The sequence below is a fragment of the Salmo trutta genome, unplaced genomic scaffold (genome assembly GCF_901001165.1).
Source record: "Salmo trutta unplaced genomic scaffold, fSalTru1.1, whole genome shotgun sequence".
NCBI classification, from domain to species: domain Eukaryota; kingdom Metazoa; phylum Chordata; class Actinopteri; order Salmoniformes; family Salmonidae; genus Salmo; species Salmo trutta.
The window spans coordinates 27,863-49,933 of NW_021823288.1; the positions used below are offsets into that span (position 1 = coordinate 27,863).

At 40.3% G+C, this 22,071-nt stretch overlaps 1 protein-coding gene and 11 non-coding genes across 12 annotated transcripts; 1 reads left to right on the top strand and 11 right to left on the bottom strand.

Annotated features, from left to right (window-relative positions):
- The first annotated feature begins 10,617 nt into the window (after positions 1-10,617).
- On the top strand, positions 10,618-13,247 carry LOC115190057 (piggyBac transposable element-derived protein 4-like). Its single transcript, XM_029748546.1, has 3 exons — positions 10,618-10,807; positions 10,943-11,566; positions 12,208-13,247. Exons 1-3 carry the CDS (start codon positions 10,618-10,620, stop codon positions 13,218-13,220), a joined length of 1,827 nt encoding a protein of 608 aa, XP_029604406.1. The 3' UTR covers positions 13,221-13,247.
- A 134-nt stretch (positions 13,248-13,381) lies between these two features.
- Positions 13,382-13,454, bottom strand: trnam-cau (transfer RNA methionine (anticodon CAU)). Its single transcript has one exon. It is a non-coding gene; the product is annotated as a tRNA-Met (tRNA).
- A 273-nt stretch (positions 13,455-13,727) lies between these two features.
- Positions 13,728-13,800, bottom strand: trnam-cau (transfer RNA methionine (anticodon CAU)). The gene has a single exon. It is a non-coding gene; the product is annotated as a tRNA-Met (tRNA).
- Positions 13,801-15,111: 1,311 nt separating this feature from the next.
- Positions 15,112-15,184, bottom strand: trnam-cau (transfer RNA methionine (anticodon CAU)). Its single transcript has one exon. It is a non-coding gene; the product is annotated as a tRNA-Met (tRNA).
- A 618-nt stretch (positions 15,185-15,802) lies between these two features.
- On the bottom strand, positions 15,803-15,875 carry trnam-cau (transfer RNA methionine (anticodon CAU)). The gene has a single exon. It is a non-coding gene; the product is annotated as a tRNA-Met (tRNA).
- A 1,314-nt stretch (positions 15,876-17,189) lies between these two features.
- On the bottom strand, positions 17,190-17,262 carry trnam-cau (transfer RNA methionine (anticodon CAU)). Its single transcript has one exon. It is a non-coding gene; the product is annotated as a tRNA-Met (tRNA).
- A 1,314-nt stretch (positions 17,263-18,576) lies between these two features.
- trnam-cau (transfer RNA methionine (anticodon CAU)) lies at positions 18,577-18,649 on the bottom strand. Its single transcript has one exon. It is a non-coding gene; the product is annotated as a tRNA-Met (tRNA).
- A 967-nt stretch (positions 18,650-19,616) lies between these two features.
- trnam-cau (transfer RNA methionine (anticodon CAU)) lies at positions 19,617-19,689 on the bottom strand. Its single transcript has one exon. It is a non-coding gene; the product is annotated as a tRNA-Met (tRNA).
- Positions 19,690-19,962: 273 nt separating this feature from the next.
- On the bottom strand, positions 19,963-20,035 carry trnam-cau (transfer RNA methionine (anticodon CAU)). Its single transcript has one exon. It is a non-coding gene; the product is annotated as a tRNA-Met (tRNA).
- Positions 20,036-20,307: 272 nt separating this feature from the next.
- trnam-cau (transfer RNA methionine (anticodon CAU)) lies at positions 20,308-20,380 on the bottom strand. Its single transcript has one exon. It is a non-coding gene; the product is annotated as a tRNA-Met (tRNA).
- A 968-nt stretch (positions 20,381-21,348) lies between these two features.
- On the bottom strand, positions 21,349-21,421 carry trnam-cau (transfer RNA methionine (anticodon CAU)). Its single transcript has one exon. It is a non-coding gene; the product is annotated as a tRNA-Met (tRNA).
- A 273-nt stretch (positions 21,422-21,694) lies between these two features.
- On the bottom strand, positions 21,695-21,767 carry trnam-cau (transfer RNA methionine (anticodon CAU)). The gene has a single exon. It is a non-coding gene; the product is annotated as a tRNA-Met (tRNA).
- Positions 21,768-22,071: the final 304 nt, after the last annotated feature.

A 22,071-nucleotide genomic window follows, 5' to 3' on the forward strand; every position in this document is an offset into this window, starting at 1 on the left:
ACAGGCCTAAAAAAACATTTTAAAACCATGTTCACAAAAAATTGCAGATTTCTATTTTTGTCACCAAAAACGATGACTCCGATCATGCCGAACTAGCGACATTTTGGACAGGCCTAAAAAGAACATTTTAGAACCATTTTCAAAAAAAATTACAGATTTCTATTTTTTCCCTAAAAACGATGACTCCGATCATGCCGAAAAAGCGATGTTCTGGACAGGCCTAAAAAAACATTTTAAAAACATTTTCACCAAAAATTGCAGATATTTTTTTTTTCATTTTCGTGACACAAAAACAGTGACCCCGGTTATGTCGAACTAGCGACATTCTGGACAGGCCTAAAAAAACATTTTAAAACCATGTTCACAAAAAATTGCAGATTTCTATTTTTGTCACCAAAAACGATGACTCTGATCATGCCGAACTAGCGACATTTTGGACAGGCCTAAAAAAAACATTTTAGAACCATTTTCACCAAAAATTGCAGATATTTTTTTTCATTTTCGTGACAGAAAAACAGTGACCCCGGACATGCCAAACTAGCGACATTCTGGACAGGCCTAAAAAACATTTTAGAACCATTTTCAAAAAAAATTGCAGATTTCTATTTTGTCCCTAAAAACGATGACTCCGATCATGCCGAAAAAGTGATGTTCTGGACAGGCCTAAAAAAATGTTTTAAAACTATTTTCACAAAAAATTGCAGATTTTTTTTTTTTCAGTTTCGTGACACAAAAACAGTGACCCCGGTTATGTCGAACTAGCGACATTCTGGACAGGCCTAAAAAAAATATTGTAAAACCATTTTCACAAAAAATTGCAGATTTCTATTTTGTCCCTAAAAACGATGACTCCGATCATGCCGAAAAAAGCGATGTTCTGGACAGGCCTAAAAAAAATTTTTAAAACCATTTTCACAAAAAATTGCAGATTTTTTTTTTCAGTTTCGTGACACAAAAACAGTGACCCCGGTCATGCCGAACTATCGACATTCTGGACAGGCCTAAAAAACATTTTAAAAACATTTTCACAAAAAATCACTGATTTTTTTTTTTTCATTTTCGTGACACAAAAACAGTGACCCCGGTTATGTCGAACTAGCGACATTCTGGACAGGCCTAAAAAAACATTTTAAAACCATTTTCAAAAAAAATTGCAGATTTCTATTTTGTCCCTAAAAACGATGACTACGATCATGCCGAAAAAGCGATGTTCTGGAAAGGCCTAAAAAAATGTTTTAAAACCATTTTCACAAAAAATTGCAGATTTCTATTTTGTCCCTAAAAACGATGACTCCGATCATGCCGAACTAACGACATTTTGGACAGGCCTAAAAAAATGTTTAAAAAAATTTTCACAAAAAATTGCAGATTTTTTTTTTCAGTTTCGTGACACAAAAACAGTGACCCCGGTCATGCCGAACTATCGACATTCTGGACAGGCCTAAAAAACATTTTAAAACCATTTTCACCAAAAATTGCAGATATTTTTTTTTCATTTTCGTGACACAAAAACAGTGAACCCGGACATGCCGAACTAGCGACATTCTGGACAGGCCTAAAAAATATTTTGTAAAACCATTTTCACAAAAAATTGCAGATTTCTATTTTGTCCCTAAAAACGATGACTCCGATCATGCCGAAAAAGCGATGTTCTGGACAGGCCTAAAAAACATTTTAAAAACATTTTCACAAAAAATCACTGATTTTTTTTTTTTCATTTTCGTGACACAAAAACAGTGACCCCGGTTATGTCGAACAAGCGACATTCTGGACAGGCCTAAAAAAACATTTTAAAACCATGTTCACAAAAAATTGCAGATTTCTATTTTTGTCACCAAAAACGATGACTCCGATCATGCCGAACTAGCGACATTTTGGACAGGCCTAAAAAAAACATTTTAGAACCATTTTCACCAAAAATTGCAGATATTTTTTTTCATTTTCGTGACAGAAAAACAATGACCCCGGACATGCCAAACTAGCGACATTCTGGACAGGCCTAAAAAACATTTTAAAACCATTTTCACAAAAAATTGCAGATATTTTTTTTCATTTTCGTGACAGAAAAACAGTGACCCCGGACATGCCAAACTAGCGTCATTCTGGACAGGCCTAAAAAAACATTTTAAAACCATTTTCACCAAAAATTGCAGATTTCTATTTTTGTCACCAAAAACGATGACTCCAATCATGCCGAACTAGCGACATTTTGGACAGGCCTAAAAAGAACATTTTAGAACCATTTTCAAAAAAATTACAGATTTCTATTTTTTCCCTAAAAACGATGACTCCGATCATGCCGAAAAAGCGATGTTCTGGACAGGCCTAAAAAAATGTTTTAAAACTATTTTCACAAAAAATTGCAGATTTTTTTTTTTTCAGTTTCGTGACACAAAAACAGTGACCCCGGTTATGTCGAACTAGCGACATTCTGGACAGGCCTAAAAAAAATATTGTAAAACCATTTTCACAAAAAATTGCAGATTTCTATTTTGTCCCTAAAAACGATGACTCCGATCATGCCGAAAAAGTGATGTTCTGGACAGGCCTAAAAAACATTTTAAAAACATTTTCACAAAAAATTGCAGATATTTTTTTTCATTTTCGTGACAGAAAAACAGTGACCCCGGACATGCCAAACTAGCGTCATTCTGGACAGGCCTAAAAAAACATTTTAAAACCATTTTCACAAAAAATTGCAGATTTCTATTTTTGTCACCAAAAACGATGACTCCGATCATGCAGAACTAGCGACATTTTGGACAGGCCTAAAAAGAACATTTTAGAACCATTTTCAAAAAAAATTGCAGATTTCTATTTTGTCCCTAAAAACGATGACTCCGATCATGCCGAAAAAGTGATGTTCTGGACAGGCCTAAAAAAATGTTTTAAAACTATTTTCACAAAAAATTGCAGATTTTTTTTTTTTTCAGTTTCGTGACACAAAAACAGTGACCCCGGTTATGTCGAACTAGCGACATTCTGGACAGGCCTAAAAAAAATATTGTAAAACCATTTTCACAAAAAATTGCAGATTTCTATTTTGTCCCTAAAAACGATGACTCCGATCATGCCGAAAAAGCGATGTTCTGGACAGGCCTAAAAAAATTTTTTAAAACCATTTTCACAAAAAATTGCAGATTTTTTTTTTTCAGTTTCGTGACACAAAAACAGTGACCCCGGTCATGCCGAACTATCGACATTCTGGACAGGCCTAAAAAACATTTTAAAAACATTTTCACAAAAAATCACTGATTTTTTTTTTTTCATTTTCGTGACACAAAAACAGTGACCCCGGTTATGTCGAACTAGCGACATTCTGGACAGGCCTAAAAAAACATTTTAAAACCATTTTCAAAAAAAATTGCAGATTTCTATTTTGTCCCTAAAAACGATGACTACGATCATGCCGAAAAAGCGATGTTCTGGAAAGGCCTAAAAAAATGTTTTAAAACCATTTTCACAAAAAATTGCAGATTTCTATTTTGTCCCTAAAAACGATGACTCCGATCATGCCGAACTAACGACATTTTGGACAGGCCTAAAAAAATGTTTAAAAAAATTTTCACAAAAAATTGCAGATTTTTTTTTCAGTTTCGTGACACAAAAACAGTGACCCCGGTCATGCCGAACTATCGACATTCTGGACAGGCCTAAAAAACATTTTAAAACCATTTTCACCAAAAATTGCAGATATTTTTTTTTCATTTTTCGACACAAAAACAGTGACCCCGGTCATGCCGAACTATCGACATTCTGGACAGGCCTAAAAAACATTTTAAAACCATTTTCTCAAAAAATTGCAGATATTTTTTTTTCATTTTCGTGACACAAAAACAGTGAACCCGGACATGCCGAACTAGCGACATTCTGGACAGGCCTAAAAAATATTTTGTAAAACCATTTTCACAAAAAATTGCAGATTTCTATTTTGTCCCTAAAAACGATGACTCCGATCATGCCGAAAAAGCGATGTTCTGGACAGGCCTAAAAAAACATTTTAAAAACATTTTCACAAAAAATCACAGATTTTTTTTTTTCATTTTCGTGACACAAAAACAGTGACCCCGGTTATGTCGAACAAGCGACATTCTGGACAGGCCTAAAAAAACATTTTAAAACCATGTTCACAAAAAATTGCAGATTTCTATTTTTGTCACCAAAAACGATGACTCCGATCATGCCGAACTAGCGACATTTTGGACAGGCCTAAAAAAAAACATTTTAGAACCATTTTCACCAAAAATTGCAGATATTTTTTTTCATTTTCGTGACAGAAAAACAATGACCCCGGACATGCCAAACTAGCGACATTCTGGACAGGCCTAAAAAACATTTTAAAACCATTTTCACAAAAAATTGCAGATATTTTTTTTCATTTTCGTGACAGAAAAACAGTGACCCCGGACATGCCAAACTAGCGTCATTCTGGACAGGCCTAAAAAAACATTTTAAAACCATTTTCACCAAAAATTGCAGATTTCTATTTTTGTCACCAAAAACGATGACTCCAATCATGCCGAACTAGCGACATTTTGGACAGGCCTAAAAAGAACATTTTAGAACCATTTTCAAAAAAAATTACAGATTTCTATTTTTTCCCTAAAAACGATGACTCCGATCATGCCGAAAAAGCGATGTTCTGGACAGGCCTAAAAAAATGTTTTAAAACTATTTTCACAAAAAATTGCAGATTTTTTTTTTTCAGTTTCGTGACACAAAAACAGTGACCCCGGTTATGTCGAACTAGCGACATTCTGGACAGGCCTAAAAAAAATATTGTAAAACCATTTTCACAAAAAATTGCAGATTTCTATTTTGTCCCTAAAAACGATGACTCCGATCATGCCGAAAAAGTGATGTTCTGGACAGGCCTAAAAAAATTTTTTAAAACCATTTTCACAAAAAATTGCAGATTTTTTTTTTCATTTTCGTGACACAAAAACAGTGACCCCGGTTATGTCGAACTAGCGACATTCTGGACAGGCCTAAAAAAACATTTTAAAACCATTTTCACAAAAAATTGCAGATTTCTATTTTGTCCCTAAAAACGATGACTACGATCATGCCGAAAAAGCGATGTTCTGGAAAGGCCTAAAAAAATGTTTTAAAACCATTTTCACAAAAAATTGCAGATTTCTATTTTGTCCCTAAAAACGATGACTCCGATCATGCCGAACTAACGACATTTTGGACAGGCCTAAAAAAATGTTTAAAAAAATTTTCACAAAAAATTGCAGATTTTTTTTTCAGTTTCGTGACACAAAAACAGTGACCCCGGTCATGCCGAACTATCGACATTCTGGACAGGCCTAAAAAACATTTTAAAACCATTTTCACAAAAAATTGCAGATTTCTATTTTTGTCACCAAAAACGATGACTCCAATCATGCCGAACTAGCGACATTCTGGACAGGCCTAAAAAATATATTGTAAAACCATTTTCACAAAAAATTGCAGATTTTTTTTTTCAGTTTCGTGACACAAAAACAGTGACCCCGGTCATGCCGAACTATCGACATTCTGGACAGGCCTAAAAAACATTTTAAAAACATTTTCACAAAAAATCACTGATTTTTATTTTTTTATTTTCGTGACACAAAAACAGTGACCCCGGTTATGTCGAACTAGCGACATTCTGGACAGGCCTAAAAAAACATTTTAAAACCATTTTCAAAAAAAATTGCAGATTTCTATTTTGTCCCTAAAAACGATGACTACGATCATGCCGAAAAAGCGATGTTCTGGAAAGGCCTAAAAAAATGTTTTAAAACCATTTTCACAAAAAATTGCAGATTTTTTTTTTCAGTTTCGTGACACAAAAACAGTGACCCCGGTCATGCCGAACTATCGACATTCTGGACAGGCCTAAAAAACATTTTAAAAACATTTTCACCAAAAATCACTGATTTTTTTTTTTTCATTTTCGTGACACAAAAACAGTGACCCCGGTTATGTCGAACTAGCGACATTCTGGACAGGCCTAAAAAAACATTTTAAAACCATTTTCACAAAAAATTGCAGATTTCTATTTTGTCCCTAAAAACGATGACTACGATCATGCCGAAAAAGCGATGTTCTGGAAAGGCCTAAAAAAATGTTTTAAAACCATTTTCACAAAAAATTGCAGATTTCTATTTTGTCCCTAAAAACGATGACTCCGATCATGCCGAACTAACGACATTTTGGACAGGCCTAATAAAATGTTTAAAAAAATTTTCACAAATAATTGCAGATTTTTTTTTTCAGTTTCGTGACACAAAAACAGTGACCCCGGTTATGTCGAACTAGCGACATTCTGGACAGGCCTAAAAAAACATTTTAAAACCATGTTCACAAAAAATTGCAGATTTCTATTTTTGTCACCAAAAACGATGACTCCGATCATGCCGAACTAGCGACATTTTGGACAGGCCTAAAAAAACATTTTAGAACCATTTTCACCAAAAATTGCAGATATTTTTTTTACATTTTTCGACACAAAAACAGTGACCCCGGTCATGCCGAACTATCGACATTCTGGACAGGCCTAAAAAACATTTTAAAACCATTTTCACAAAAAATTGCAGATATTTTTTTTTCATTTTCGTGACACAAAAACAGTGACCCAGGACATGCCGAACTAGCGACATTCTGGACAGGCCTAAAAAAACATTTTAAAACCATTTTCACAAAAAATTGCAGATTTCTATTTTTGTCACCAAAAACGATGACTCCGATCATGCCGAACTAGCGACATTTTGGACAGGCCTAAAAAGAACATTTTAGAACCATTTTCAAAAAAAATTACAGATTTCTATTTTTTCCCTAAAAACGATGACTCCGATCATGCCGAAAAAGCGATGTTCTGGACAGGCCTAAAAAAATGTTTTAAAACATTTTCACAAAAAATTGCAGATTTTTTTTTTCAGTTTCGTGACACAAAAACAGTGACCCCGGTTATGTCGAACTAGCGACATTCTGGACAGGCCTAAAAAAACATTTTAAAACCATGTTCACAAAAAATTGCAGATTTCTATTTTTGTCACCAAAAACGATGACTCCGATCATGCCGAACTAGCGACATTTTGGACAGGCCTAAAAAAACATTTTAGAACCATTTTCACCAAAAATTGCAGATATTTTTTTTTCATTTTTCGACACAAAAACAGTGACCCCGGTCATGCCGAACTATCGACATTCTGGACAGGCCTAAAAAACATTTTAAAACCATTTTCACAAAAATTGCAGATATTTTTTTTTCATTTTCGTGACACAAAAACAGTGACCCAGGACATGCCGAACTAGCGACATTCTGGACAGGCCTAAAAAATATTTTGTAAAACCATTTTCACAAAAAATTGCAGATTTCTATTTTGTCCCTAAAAACGATGACTCCGATCATGCCGAAAAAGCGATGTTCTGGACAGGCCTAAAAAAACATTTTAAAACCATTTTCACAAAAAATTAATGATTTTTTTTTTTCATTTTCGTGACACAAAAACAGTGACCCCGGTTATGTCGAACTAGCGACATTCTGGACAGGCCTAAAAAAACATTTTAAAACCATGTTCACAAAAAATTGCAGATTTCTATTTTTGTCACCAAAAACGATGACTCCGATCATGCCGAACTAGCGACATTTTGGACAGGCCTAAAAAACATTTTAAAACCATTTTCACAAAAAATTGCAGATATTTTTTTTTCATTTTCGTGACACAAAAACAGTGACCCAGGACATGCCGAACTAGCGACATTCTGGACAGTCCTAAAAAATATTTTGTAAAACCATTTTCACAAAAAATTGCAGATTTCTATTTTGTCCCTAAAAACGATGACTACGATCATGCCGAAAAAGCGATGTTCTGGAAAGGCCTAAAAAAATGTTTTAAAACCATTTTCACAAAAAATTGCAGATTTCTATTTTGTCCCTAAAAACGATGACTCCGATCATGCCGAACTAACGACATTTTGGACAGGCCTAATAAAATGTTTAAAAAAATTTTCACAAATAATTGCAGATTTTTTTTTCAGTTTCGTGACACAAAAACAGTGACCCCGGTTATGTCGAACTAGCGACATTCTGGACAGGCCTAAAAAAACATTTTAAAACCATGTTCACAAAAAATTGCAGATTTCTATTTTTGTCACCAAAAACGATGACTCCGATCATGCCGAACTAGCGACATTTTGGACAGGCCTAAAAAAACATTTTAGAACCATTTTCACCAAAAATTGCAGATATTTTTTTTACATTTTTCGACACAAAAACAGTGACCCCCGGTCATGCCGAACTATCGACATTCTGGACAGGCCTAAAAAACATTTTAAAACCATTTTCACAAAAAATTGCAGATATTTTTTTTTCATTTTCGTGACACAAAAACAGTGACCCAGGACATGCCGAACTAGCGACATTCTGGACAGGCCTAAAAAAACATTTTAAAACCATTTTCACAAAAAATTGCAGATTTCTATTTTTGTCAACAAAAACGATGACTCCGATCATGCCGAACTAGCGACATTTTGGACAGGCCTAAAAAGAACATTTTAGAACCATTTTCAAAAAAAATTACAGATTTCTATTTTTTCCCTAAAAACGATGACTCCGATCATGCCGAAAAAGCGATGTTCTGGACAGGCCTAAAAAAATGTTTTAAAACATTTTCACAAAAAATTGCAGATTTTTTTTTTCAGTTTCGTGACACAAAAACAGTGACCCCGGTTATGTCGAACTAGCGACATTCTGGACAGGCCTAAAAAAACATTTTAAAACCATGTTCACAAAAAATTGCAGATTTCTATTTTTGTCACCAAAAACGATGACTCCGATCATGCCGAACTAGCGACATTTTGGACAGGCCTAAAAAAACATTTTAGAACCATTTTCACCAAAAATTGCAGATATTTTTTTTCATTTTTCGACACAAAAACAGTGACCCCGGTCATGCCGAACTATCGACATTCTGGACAGGCCTAAAAAACATTTTAAAACCATTTTCACAAAAAATTGCAGATATTTTTTTTTCATTTTCGTGACACAAAAACAGTGACCCAGGACATGCCGAACTAGCGACATTCTGGACAGGCCTAAAAAATATTTTGTAAAACCATTTTCACAAAAAATTGCAGATTTCTATTTTGTCCCTAAAAACGATGACTCCGATCATGCCGAAAAAGCGATGTTCTGGACAGGCCTAAAAAAACATTTTAAAACCATTTTCACAAAAAATTAATGATTTTTTTTTTTCATTTTCGTGACACAAAAACAGTGACCCCGGTTATGTCGAACTAGCGACATTCTGGACAGGCCTAAAAAAACATTTTAAAACCATGTTCACAAAAAATTGCAGATTTCTATTTTTGTCACCAAAAACGATGACTCCGATCATGCCGAACTAGCGACATTTTGGACAGGCCTAAAAAACATTTTAAAACCATTTTCACAAAAAATTGCAGATATTTTTTTTTCATTTTCGTGACACAAAAACAGTGACCCAGGACATGCCGAACTAGCGACATTCTGGACAGTCCTAAAAAATATTTTGTAAAACCATTTTCAAAAAAAATTGCAGATTTCTATTTTGTCCCTAAAAACGATGACTACGATCATGCCGAAAAAGCGATGTTCTGGAAAGGCCTAAAAAAATGTTTTAAAACCATTTTCACAAAAAATTGCAGATTTCTATTTTGTCCCTAAAAACGATGACTCCGATCATGCCGAACTAACGACATTTTGGACAGGCCTAATAAAATGTTTAACCCTCCCGTTGTCCCGGCCGGGTCGGAGCGACCCGCCGGCTCGGCCACGCGTTAGGAGCCGTTCCCCCGCGTCCGGGCCGGGTCAGAGAGACCCCCCCCCTCCCCCTGGCTGGGCCACGCGTCAGCCCTCCCGTTGTCCAGGCCGGGGTCAGAGAGACCCCGGGGGAAGCGTCAGCAACGCGTATGTTATATCCCCCCCCCCCCCCCCTCTGCAGTTGTCAGGGCCGGGTCAGAGAGACCCCCGGGCCGGGCGCGCGTCAGCAACGCGTCGGCCACGGGTTAGGAGCCGTTCCACCCCGAGTCCAGGCCGGGTCAGAGAGACCCCGGGGGAAGCGTCAGCAACGCGTATGTCATATCCCCCCTCTGCAGTCGTCCAGGCCGGGTCAGAGAGACCCCCGGCTCGGCCACGCGTCGGCCCTCCCGTTGTCCAGGCCGGGTCAGAGAGACCCCGGGGGAAGCGTCAGCAACGCGTATGTCATATCCCCCCTCTGCAGTTGTCCGGGCCGGGGTCAGAGAGACCCCGGGGGAAGCGTCAGCAACGCGTATGTCGTATCCCCCCCTCTGCAGTTGTCCGGGCCGGGTCAGAGAGACCCCCCCGGCTCGGCCACGCGTCAGCAATGCGTATGTCGTAACCCCCTCTGCAGTTGTCAGGGCCGGGTCAGAGCGACCCCCCGGCTCGGGCGCGCGTCAGCAACGCGTATGTCGTAACCCCCTCTGCAGTTGTCCGGGCCGGGTCAGAGAGACCCCCCGGCTCGGGCGCGCGTCAGCCTGCAGTCGGCCGGCCGTAGAGAGGCTACTAATATTGTCAGGAAGAAGAAGAAGAAGAAGAAGAAGAAGAAGAAGAAGAAGAAAAAGAAAAAGAAGACGATGAGGACGATGGCGAGGAATACGACCCCGCCTAACGCGAGGCCGCAGCCGGCGCCTCGAGGCGGTCCCGATTTCAGCGCGGCTCAGGTCCTGGAACAGATAGCCTCCAGCGTCGACCGAGAAGACGAAGAAGACTTTTGCGATTCCGAAGAGGAGGACGTTTCGGAAGACGAAGACGGCGAGGAATACGACCCCGAACGTGACGCGGACGACTCGGCCTTGCGGTCGCGCTCTTCTTCTTCTTCTTCTTCTTCTTCGGAGGAGGAGGAGGAGGAGGAAGAGCGAGAGGGAGAGCGAGAGGGAGAGGGAGAGCGAGACACGGCCGCCGCCCGAGAGCGAGACAGAGAGCCAGAGCCAGAGGACCCGGCGGCGGCGGCCGTCCGAGGCCGAAGGGAGACGTTGCTGTCAAAAAACGGCAAAATCAAATGGTCCTCCGCGGCCTATCGCGGCCCGGACCTGCCCCGCGCCGTCCGCCACCCCGGCCCCGCGGTGACGCCCGGCCCTACGGCCTACGCGGCGTCGCGCGCGCTCGACATCGAGTCCACCTTCCGGCTGTTTGTCACGCCGGCGATAGAAAGGATCGTCGTGGACATGACCAATCTGCAGGGGGTGAGAAAATACGGCGACGGCTGGCGACCCATGGACTCGGTCGACCTGCGCGCCTACCTAGGGCTGCTAATCCTAGCGGGCGTCTACAGGTCCCGGGGCGAGGCCGCGGCCAGCCTGTGGGACGCGGAGAGCGGCAGGACCGTGTTCCGAGCCACCATGCCGCTCAAGGTCTTTCACAAGTACTCGAGGCTGCTGCGATTCGACGACCGCCGGACGAGACCCGCGAGACTCGCCGCCGACAGACTGGCGGCCATAAGAGAGGTCTGGGACCTGTGGCAGGAGCGGCTGCCGGCCCTCTACAACCCGGGGTCCGACTTGACGGTGGACGAACAACTGGTCCCGTTCAGAGGTACCGCGCGCGTGCGTGCGTGCGTGTGTGTGTGTGGGGGTGTGCGTCTGTGCGTATCTGCTGTGAGTATCTGTGCGTATCTGTACGTACGTGTCCTATAGAGAGGTAGCGTCGGCGTGTAACGTAAACGCCGCGCGCCCCCACCAATGATGAGCCAGCGGTAGTATAGAGGGGTAGCGGCATCAGGAGCAGTAGCGTCACCGGCAGCAGTAGCGTCGGCAGCAGCGGTAGCGTCGGCAGCAGCAGCAGCACGACGCTGCTAATCTCCTTCCTCTCGACCCGGGGTCTGACTTGACGGTGGACCAACAACTGGTCCCGTTCAGAGGTACCGTCTGTGTATCTGTGTATCTGTGTATCTGTGTATCTGTGTAGTATAGAGAGGTAGCGTCAGCGGCAGCATCGGCGGCGTGTAACGTAGACGCCGCTCGCCCCCCCCAATGATGAGCCAGCGGTAGTATAGAGGGGTAGCGTCAGCGTCATCATCATCATCATCAGCAGCAGCAGCATCAGCATCAGCAGTAGCATCAGCAGCATGACGCCGCTCGATGAGCCAGCGGTAGTATAGAGAGTTAGCGTCAGCATCAGTGCCGCCGCCGCCGCCGCCGCTAATCTCCTTCCTCTCCCTCTCCCTCTCCCGAAAGGGCGCTGTCCTTTCCGACAGTACATCCCCAGCAAGCCGGCCAAATACGGCATCAAGTCGTGGGTGGCCTGCGACGCCAAGTCCAGCTACGCTTGGAAGATGCAAGTCTACACCGGTAAGGCGGCCGGCGGAGCCCCCGAGAAGAACCAGGGCGCCCGCGTCGTCCTCGATCTCACGCAGGGGCTGCCCGCTGGTCACAACGTCACCTGCGACAACTTCTTCACCTCCTACGAACTCGGCCAGCGGCTCCTCGAGAGGAACCTCACCGTGGTCGGCACGGTGCGAAAGAACAAGCCCGAGCTCCCTCCCGCGCTGCTCCAGTCAAAGGGCAGACAGGTCTCGTCCTCCATGTTCGCCTTCACGCCCACCGCCACTCTGGTGTCCTACCTGGCAAAGAGAAATAAGAACGTGCTGCTCCTGAGCACGCTGCACACGGAGGCCGACGTCAGCGATCGCCGCGACCGGAAGCCGGCCCTCATCCTAGACTACAACCGCAACAAGGGCGGCGTGGACAACCTAGACAAGGTGGTCGGCACCTACAGCTGCAGACGGATGACTGCCCGCTGGCCCCTGGTCATCTTCCACAACATCCTCGACGTGTCCTCCTACAACGCCTTTGTCATATGGCGAGAGATCAAGCCCGACTGGATGCCTCGGAAGCGGAACAAGAGGAGGGTGTTCCTGGAGCAGCTGGGAAAGGCGCTGGTCAAGCCCTTGATACAAAGAAGGCAGCGTCTCCCCCGCACCGAAGCCGCGTCCGCGCTCGTCAAAGTCCTGCAGGGTGCCGACCGCGACGCCGCTCCTCCGCCGGCCCGGGAGCGCGCCGCCGGCCCGGACGCCGCCGCCCCGCTAGTGGCCAGCAAGAGGAAGAGGTGTCAGCTCTGCCCGCCCAAGAAGGACGCCAAGACACACACGGCGTGCTGCAGGTGTAAGAAATACATCTGCAAAGGCTGTTCGCACGCCTACTGTCACACTTGTGCCCTCTGGGCCTTTAGCCGAGACGGGACAGGGTGACCCGCCCGGGGACACGGGGAGTAGGCAGAATGGGAGGACAACGGGAGGGTTAAGATGTGGTTTCCACCGTGACAAAAGTATGTATTGTCTGAAAGTCCAAAAACAAAGACAATTAATTTTCACTCCATCTTCAGACAACACTGTCTATTTAGAAGTTTTGCTGCCCTGTGTGAGGATCAAACTCACAACCTTCAGATTATGTGACTGACGCGCTACCTACTGCGCTAACAAGGCACATTTCATCAACAAATCTAAAGAAAAAATTATCGATACCGACCTTCACTTTTTGACAGTGACATTGTCAGCACCGTGCCAAAATGTATGGTCTGAAAGTCCACAACACCTGAGAAAAAAACGATGATTTCATTCTAAAGTAAAAAAAATGTATATCGACCTTAAGATGTGGTATCCACCATGACAAAAGTATGTATTGTATGAAAGTCCAAAACAAAAGAGAATTAATTTTCACTACATCTTCAGATAACACTGTCTTTTTAAAAGCTTTGCTGCCCCGTGTGAGGATCGAACTCACGACCTTCAGATTATGAGACTGACGCGCTACCTACTGCGCTAACGAGGCACATTTCATCAACAAATCTAAAGAAAAAATTATCGATACCGACCTTCACTTTTTGACAGTGACGTTGTAAGCACTGTGCCAAAATGTATGGTCTGAAAGTCCACAACACCTGAGAAAAAAACTATGATTTCATTCTAAAGTAAAAAAAATGTATATCGACCTTAAGATGTGGTATCCACCGTGACAAAAGTATGTATTGTCTGAAAGTCCAAAACCAAAGAGAATTAATTTCACTTCATCTTCAGACAACACTGTCTTTTTAAAAGCTTTGCTGCCCCGTGTGAGGATCGCACTCACGACCTTCGGATTATGAGACTGACGCACTGCCTGCTGCGACAACAAGGTACATTTAAATGATTAAGTGTAAAGAAAAAATATCGATACCGACCTTCAGATTTTGACAGTGACGTTGTAACCAACGTGCCAAAATGTATGGTCTGAAAGTCCACAACACCTGAGAAAAAAAACTATGATTTCATTCTAAAGTAAAAAAAATGTATATCGACCTTAAGATGTGGTATCCACCATGACAAAAGTATGTATTGTGTGAAAGTCCAAAACCAAAGAGAATTAATTTTCACTTCATCTTTAGACAACACTGTCTTTTTTTAAAAGACTTGCTGCCCCGTGTGAGGATCGAAATCACGACCTTCAGATTATGAGACTGACAAGCTACCTACTGCGCTAACGAGGCACATTTCATCAACAAATCTAAAGAAAAAATTATCGATACCGACCTTCACTTTTTGACAGTGACGTAGTCAGCACCGTGCCAAAATGTATGGTCTGAAAGTCCACAACACCTGAGAAAAAAACTATGATTTCATTCTAAAGTAATAAAATGTATATCGACCTTAAAATGTGGTATCCACCGTGACAAAAGTGTGTATTGTATGAAAGTCCAAAACCAAAGAGAATTAATTTTCACTTCATCTTCAGACAACACTGTCTTTTTAAAAGACTTGCTGCCCCGTGTGAGGATCGAAATCACGACCTTCAGATTATGAGACTGACAAGCTACCTACTGCGCTAACGAGGCACATTTCATCAACAAATCTAAAGAAAAAATTATCGATACCGACCTTCACTTTTGACAGTGACGTAGTCAGCACCGTGCCAAAATGTATGGTCTGAAAGTCCACAACACCTGAGAAAAAAACTATGATTTCATTCTAAAGTAAAAAAAATGTATATCGACCTTAAAATGTGGTATCCACCGTGACAAAAGTGTGTATTGTATGAAAGTCCAAAACCAAAGAGAATTAATTTTCACTTCATCTTCAGACAACACTGTCTTTTTAAAAGCTTTGCTGCCCCGTGTGAGGATCGAACTCACGACCTTCAGATTATGAGACTGACGCGCTACCTGCTGCGCTAACGAGGCACATTTCATCAACAAATCTAAAGAAAAAAATATCGATACCGACCTTCAGATTTTGACAGTGACGTTATAACCACCATTCCAAAATGTATTGTCTGAAATTCCACAACCCCTGAAAAATCAACATTATTTTAATTCTAAAGTTATCAATATCGATATGGACCTTAAGATGTGGTTTCCACCGTGACAAAAGTATGTATTGTCTGAAAGTCCAAAACAAAAGACAATTAGTTTTCACTTCATCTTCAGACAACACTGTCTTTTTAAAAGCTTACCTGCCCGTGTGAGGATCGCACTCACGACCTTCGGATTATGAGACTGACGCACTGCCTGCTGCGACAACAAGGTACATTTAAATGATTAAGTGTAAAGAAAAAATATCGATACCGACCTTCAGATTTTGACAGTGACGTTGTAACCAACGTGCCAAAATGTATGGTCTGAAAGTCCACAACACCTGAGAAAAAAACGATGATTTCATTCTAAAGTAAAAAAAATGTATATCGACCTTAAGATGTGGTATCCACCATGACAAAAGTATGTATTGTATGAAAGTCCAAAACAAAAGAGAATTAATTTTCACTACATCTTCAGATAACACTGTCTTTTTAAGACCTTTGCTGCCCCGTGTGAGGATCGAACTCACGACCTTCAGATTATGAGACTGACGCGCTACCTACTGCGCTAACGAGGCACATTTCATCAACAAATCTAAAGAAAAAATTATCGATACCGACCTTCACTTTTTGACAGTGACGTTGTAAGCACTGTGCCAAAATGTATGGTCTGAAAGTCCACAACACCTGAGAAAAAAACTATGATTTCATTCTAAAGTAAAAAAAATGTATATCGACCTTAAGATGTGGTATCCACCGTGACAAAAGTATGTATTGTCTGAAAGTCCAAAACCAAAGAGAATTAATTTCACTTCATCTTCAGACAACACTGTCTTTTTAAAAGCTTTGCTGCCCCGTGTGAGGATCGCACTCACGACCTTCGGATTATGAGACTGACGCACTGCCTGCTGCGACAACAAGGTACATTTAAATGATTAAGTGTAAAGAAAAAATATCGATACCGACCTTCAGATTTTGACAGTGACGTTGTAACCAACGTGCCAAAATGTATGGTCTGAAAGTCCACAACACCTGAGAAAAAAAACTATGATTTCATTCTAAAGTAAAAAAAATGTATATCGACCTTAAGATGTGGTATCCACCATGACAAAAGTATGTATTGTGTGAAAGTCCAAAACCAAAGAGAATTAATTTTCACTTCATCTTTAGACAACACTGTCTTTTTTTAAAAGACTTGCTGCACCGTGTGAGGATCAAAATCACGACCTTCAGATTATGAGACTGACAAGCTACCTACTGCGCTAACGAGGCACATTTCATCAACAAATCTAAAGAAAAAATTATCGATACCGACCTTCACTTTTTGACAGTGACGTAGTCAGCACCGTGCCAAAATGTATGGTCTGAAAGTCCACAACACCTGAGAAAAAAACTATGATTTCATTCTAAAGTAATAAAATGTATATCGACCTTAAAATGTGGTATCCACCGTGACAAAAGTGTGTATTGTATGAAAGTCCAAAACCAAAGAGAATTAATTTTCACTTCATCTTTAGACAACACTGTCTTTTTTTAAAAGACTTGCTGCCCCGTGTGAGGATCGAAATCACGACCTTCAGATTATGAGACTGACAAGCTACCTACTGCGCTAACGAGGCACATTTCATCAACAAATCTAAAGAAAAAATTATCGATACCGACCTTCACTTTTTGACAGTGACGTAGTCAGCACCGTGCCAAAATGTATGGTCTGAAAGTCCACAACACCTGAGAAAAAAACTATGATTTCATTCTAAAGTAAAAAAAATGTATATCGACCTTAAAATGTGGTATCCACCGTGACAAAAGTGTGTATTGTATGAAAGTCCAAAACCAAAGAGAATTAATTTTCACTTCATCTTCAGACAACACTGTCTTTTTAAAAGCTTTACTGCCCCGTGTGAGGATCGAACTCACGACCTTCAGATTATGAGACTGACGCGCTACCTGCTGCGCTAACGAGGAACATTTCATCAACAAATCTAAAGAAAAAAATATCGATACCGACATTCAGATTTTGACAGTGACGTTATAACCACCATTCCAAAATGTATTGTCTGAAATTCCACAACCCCTGAAAAATCAACATTATTTTAATTCTAAAGTTATCAATATCGATATGGACCTTAAGATGTGGTTTCCACCGTGACAAAAGTATGTATTGTCTGAAAGTCCAAAACAAAAGACAATTAGTTTTCACTTCATCTTCAGACAACACTGTCTTTTTAAAAGCTTACCTGCCCCGTGTGAGGATCGCACTCACGACCTTCGGATTATGAGACTGACGCACTGCCTGCTGCGACAACAAGGTACATTTAAATGATTAAGTGTAAAGAAAAAATATCGATACCGACCTTCAGATTTTGACAGTGACGTTGTAACCAACGTGCCAAAATGTATGGTCTGAAAGTCCACAACACCTGAGAAAAAAACTATGATTTCATTCTAAAGTTAAAAAAATGTATATCGACCTTAAGATGTGGTATCCACCATGACAAAAGTATGTATTGTGTGAAAGTCCAAAACCAAAGAGAATTAATTTTCACTTCATCTTTAGACAACACTGTCTTTTTTTAAAAGACTTGCTGCACCGTGTGAGGATCAAAATCACGACCTTCAGATTATGAGACTGACAAGCTACCTACTGCGCTAACGAGGCACATTTCATCAACAAATCTAAAGAAAAAATTATCGATACCGACCTTCACTTTTTGACAGTGACGTAGTCAGCACCGTGCCAAAATGTATGGTCTGAAAGTCCACAACACCTGAGAAAAAAACTATGATTTCATTCTAAAGTAATAAAATGTATATCGACCTTAAAATGTGGTATCCACCGTGACAAAAGTGTGTATTGTATGAAAGTCCAAAACCAAAGAGAATTAATTTTCACTTCATCTTCAGACAACACTGTCTTTTTTTAAAAGACTTGCTGCCCCGTGTGAGGATCGAAATCACGACCTTCAGATTATGAGACTGACAAGCTACCTACTGCGCTAACGAGGCACATTTCATCAACAAATCTAAAGAAAAAATTATCGATACCGACCTTCACTTTTTGACAGTGACGTAGTCAGCACCGTGCCAAAATGTATGGTCTGAAAGTCCACAACACCTGAGAAAAAAACTATGATTTCATTCTAAAGTAAAAAAAATGTATATCGACCTTAAAATGTGGTATCCACCGTGACAAAAGTGTGTATTGTATGAAAGTCCAAAACCAAAGAGAATTAATTTTCACTTCATCTTCAGACAACACTGTCTTTTTAAAAGCTTTGCTGCCCCGTGTGAGGATCGAACTCACGACCTTCAGATTATGAGACTGACGCGCTACCTGCTGCGCTAACGAGGAACATTTCATCAACAAATCTAAAGAAAAAAATATCGATACCGACCTTCAGATTTTGACAGTGACGTTATAACCACCATTCCAAAATGTATTGTCTGAAATTCCACAACCCCTGAAAAATCAACATTATTTTAATTCTAAAGTTATCAATATCGATATGGACCTTAAGATGTGGTTTCCACCGTGACAAAAGTATGTATTGTCTGAAAGTCCAAAACAAAAGACAATTAGTTTTCACTTCATCTTCAGACAACACTGTCTTTTTAAAAGCTTACCTGCCCCGTGTGAGGATCGCACTCACGACCTTCGGATTATGAGACTGACGCACTGCCTGCTGCGACAACAAGGTACATTTAAATGATTAAGTGTAAAGAAAAAATATCGATACCGACCTTCAGATTTTGACAGTGACGTTGTAACCAACGTGCCAAAATGTATGGTCTGAAAGTCCACAACACCTGAGAAAAAAACTATGATTTCATTCTAAAGTTAAAAAAATGTATATCGACCTTAAGATGTGGTATCCACCATGACAAAAGTATGTATTGTGTGAAAGTCCAAAACCAAAGAGAATTAATTTTCACTTCATCTTTAGACAACACTGTCTTTTTTTAAAAGACTTGCTGCCCCGTGTGAGGATCGAAATCACGACTTTCAGATTATGAGACTGACAAGCTACCTACTGCGCTAACGAGGCACATTTCATCAACAAATCTAAAGAAAAAATTATCGATACCGACCTTCACTTTTTGACAGTGACGTAGTCAGCACCGTGCCAAAATGTATGGTCTGAAAGTCCACAACACCTGAGAAAAAAACTATGATTTCATTCTAAAGTAAAAAAAATGTATATCGACCTTAAAATGTGGTATCCACCGTGACAAAAGTGTGTATTGTATGAAAGTCCAAAACCAAAGAGAATTAATTTTCACTTCATCTTCAGACAACACTGTCTTTTTAAAAGCTTTGCTGCCCCGTGTGAGGATCGAACTCACGACCTTCAGATTATGAGACTGACGCGCTACCTGCTGCGCTAACGAGGCACATTTCATCAACAAATCTAAAGAAAAAAATATCGATACCGACCTTCAGATTTTGACAGTGACGTTATAACCACCATTCCAAAATGTATTGTCTGAAATTCCACAACCCCTGAAAAATCAACATTATTTTAATTCTAAAGTTATCAATATCGATATGGACCTTAAGATGTGGTTTCCACCGTGACAAAAGTATGTATTGTCTGAAAGTCCAAAACCAAAGACAATTAATTTTCACTCCATCTTCAGACAACACTGTCTATTTAGAAGTTTTGCTGCCCTGTGTGAGGATCAAACTCACAACCTTCAGATTATGAGACTGACGCGCTACCTACTGCGCTACCAAGGCACATTTCATCAACAAATCTAAAGAAAAAATTATCGATACCGACCTTCACTTTTTGACAGTGACATTGTCAGCACCGTGCCAAAATGTATGGTCTGAAAGTCCACAACAACTGAGAAAAAAACGATGATTTCATTCTAAAGTAAAAAAAATGTATATCGACCTTAAGATGTGGTATCCACCATGACAAAAGTATGTATTGTATGAAAGTCCCAAAAAAAAAAAATTAATTTTCACTACATCTTCAGATAACACTGTCTTTTTAAAAGCTTTGCTGCCCCGTGTGAGGATCGAACTCACGACCTTCAGATTATGAGACTGACGCGCTACCTACTGCGCTAACGAGGCACATTTCATCAACAAATCTAAAGAAAAAAATATCGATACCGACATTCACTTTTTGACAGTGACGTTATAACCACCATTCCAAAATGTATTGTCTGAAATTCCACAACCCCTGAAAAATCAACATTATTTTAATTCTAAAGTTATCAATATCGATATGGACCTTAAGATGTGGTTTCCACCGTGACAAAAGTATGTATTGTCTGAAAGTCCAAAACAAAAGACAATTAGTTTTCACTTCATCTTCAGACAACACTGTCTTTTTAAAAGCTTACCTGCCCCGTGTGAGGATCGCACTCACGACCTTCGGATTATGAGACTGACGCACTGCCTGCTGCGACAACAAGGTACATTTAAATGATTAAGTGTAAAGAAAAAATATCGATACCGACCTTCAGATTTTGACAGTGACGTTGTAACCAACGTGCCAAAATGTATGGTCTGAAAGTCCACAACACCTGAGAAAAAAACTATGATTTCATTCTAAAGTAAAAAAAATGTATATCGACCTTAAGATGTGGTATCCACCATGACAAAAGTATGTATTGTGTGAAAGTCCAAAACCAAAGAGAATTAATTTTCACTTCATCTTTAGACAACACTGTCTTTTTTTAAAAGACTTGCTGCCCCGGTGTGAGGATCGAAATCACGACCTTCAGATTATGAGACTGACAAGCTACCTACTGCGCTAACGAGGCACATTTCATCAACAAATCTAAAGAAAAAATTATCGATACCGACCTTCACTTTTTGACAGTGACGTAGTCAGCACCGTGCCAAAATGTATGGTCTGAAAGTCCACAACACCTGAGAAAAAAACTATGATTTCATTCTAAAGTAAAAAAAATGTATATCGACCTTAAAATGTGGTATCCACCGTGACAAAAGTGTGTATTGTATGAAAGTCCAAAACCAAAGAGAATTAATTTTCACTTCATCTTCAGACAACACTGTCTTTTTAAAAGCTTTACTGCCCCGTGTGAGGATCGAACTCACGACCTTCAGATTATGAGACTGACGCGCTACCTGCTGCGCTAACGAGGAACATTTCATCAACAAATCTAAAGAAAAAAATATCGATACCGACATTCAGATTTTGACAGTGACGTTATAACCACCATTCCAAAATGTATTGTCTGAAATTCCACAACCCCTGAAAAATCAACATTATTTTAATTCTAAAGTTATCAATATCGATATGGACCTTAAGATGTGGTTTCCACCGTGACAAAAGTATGTATTGTCTGAAAGTCCAAAAACAAAGACAATTAATTTTCACTCCATCTTCAGACAACACTGTCTATTTAGAAGTTTTGCTGCCCTGTGTGAGGATCAAACTCACAACCTTCAGATTATGTGACTGACGCGCTACCTACTGCGCTAACAAGGCACATTTCATCAACAAATCTAAAGAAAAAATTATCGATACCGACCTTCACTTTTTGACAGTGACATTGTCAGCACCGTGCCAAAATGTATGGTCTGAAAGTCCACAACACCTGAGAAAAAAACGATGATTCATTCTAAAGTAAAAAAAATGTATATCGACCTTAAGATGTGGTATCCACCATGACAAAAGTATGTATTGTATGAAAGTCCAAAACAAAAGAGAATTAATTTTCACTACATCTTCAGATAACACTGTCTTTTTAAGAGCTTTGCTGCCCCGTGTGAGGATCGAACTCACGACCTTC

Coding starts and splice junctions, on each gene's coding strand:
- LOC115190057 (XM_029748546.1), top strand. CDS start 10,618: ATGGCGAGGAATACGACCCCGCCTAACGCGAGGCCGCAGCCGGCGCCT. Junction 10,808..10,942: donor CGAGGAATACGACCCCGAAC/GTGACGCGGACG, acceptor CCGCCGCCCGAG/AGCGAGACAGAGAGCCAGAG. Junction 11,567..12,207: donor ACAACTGGTCCCGTTCAGAG/GTACCGCGCGCG, acceptor CTCTCCCGAAAG/GGCGCTGTCCTTTCCGACAG.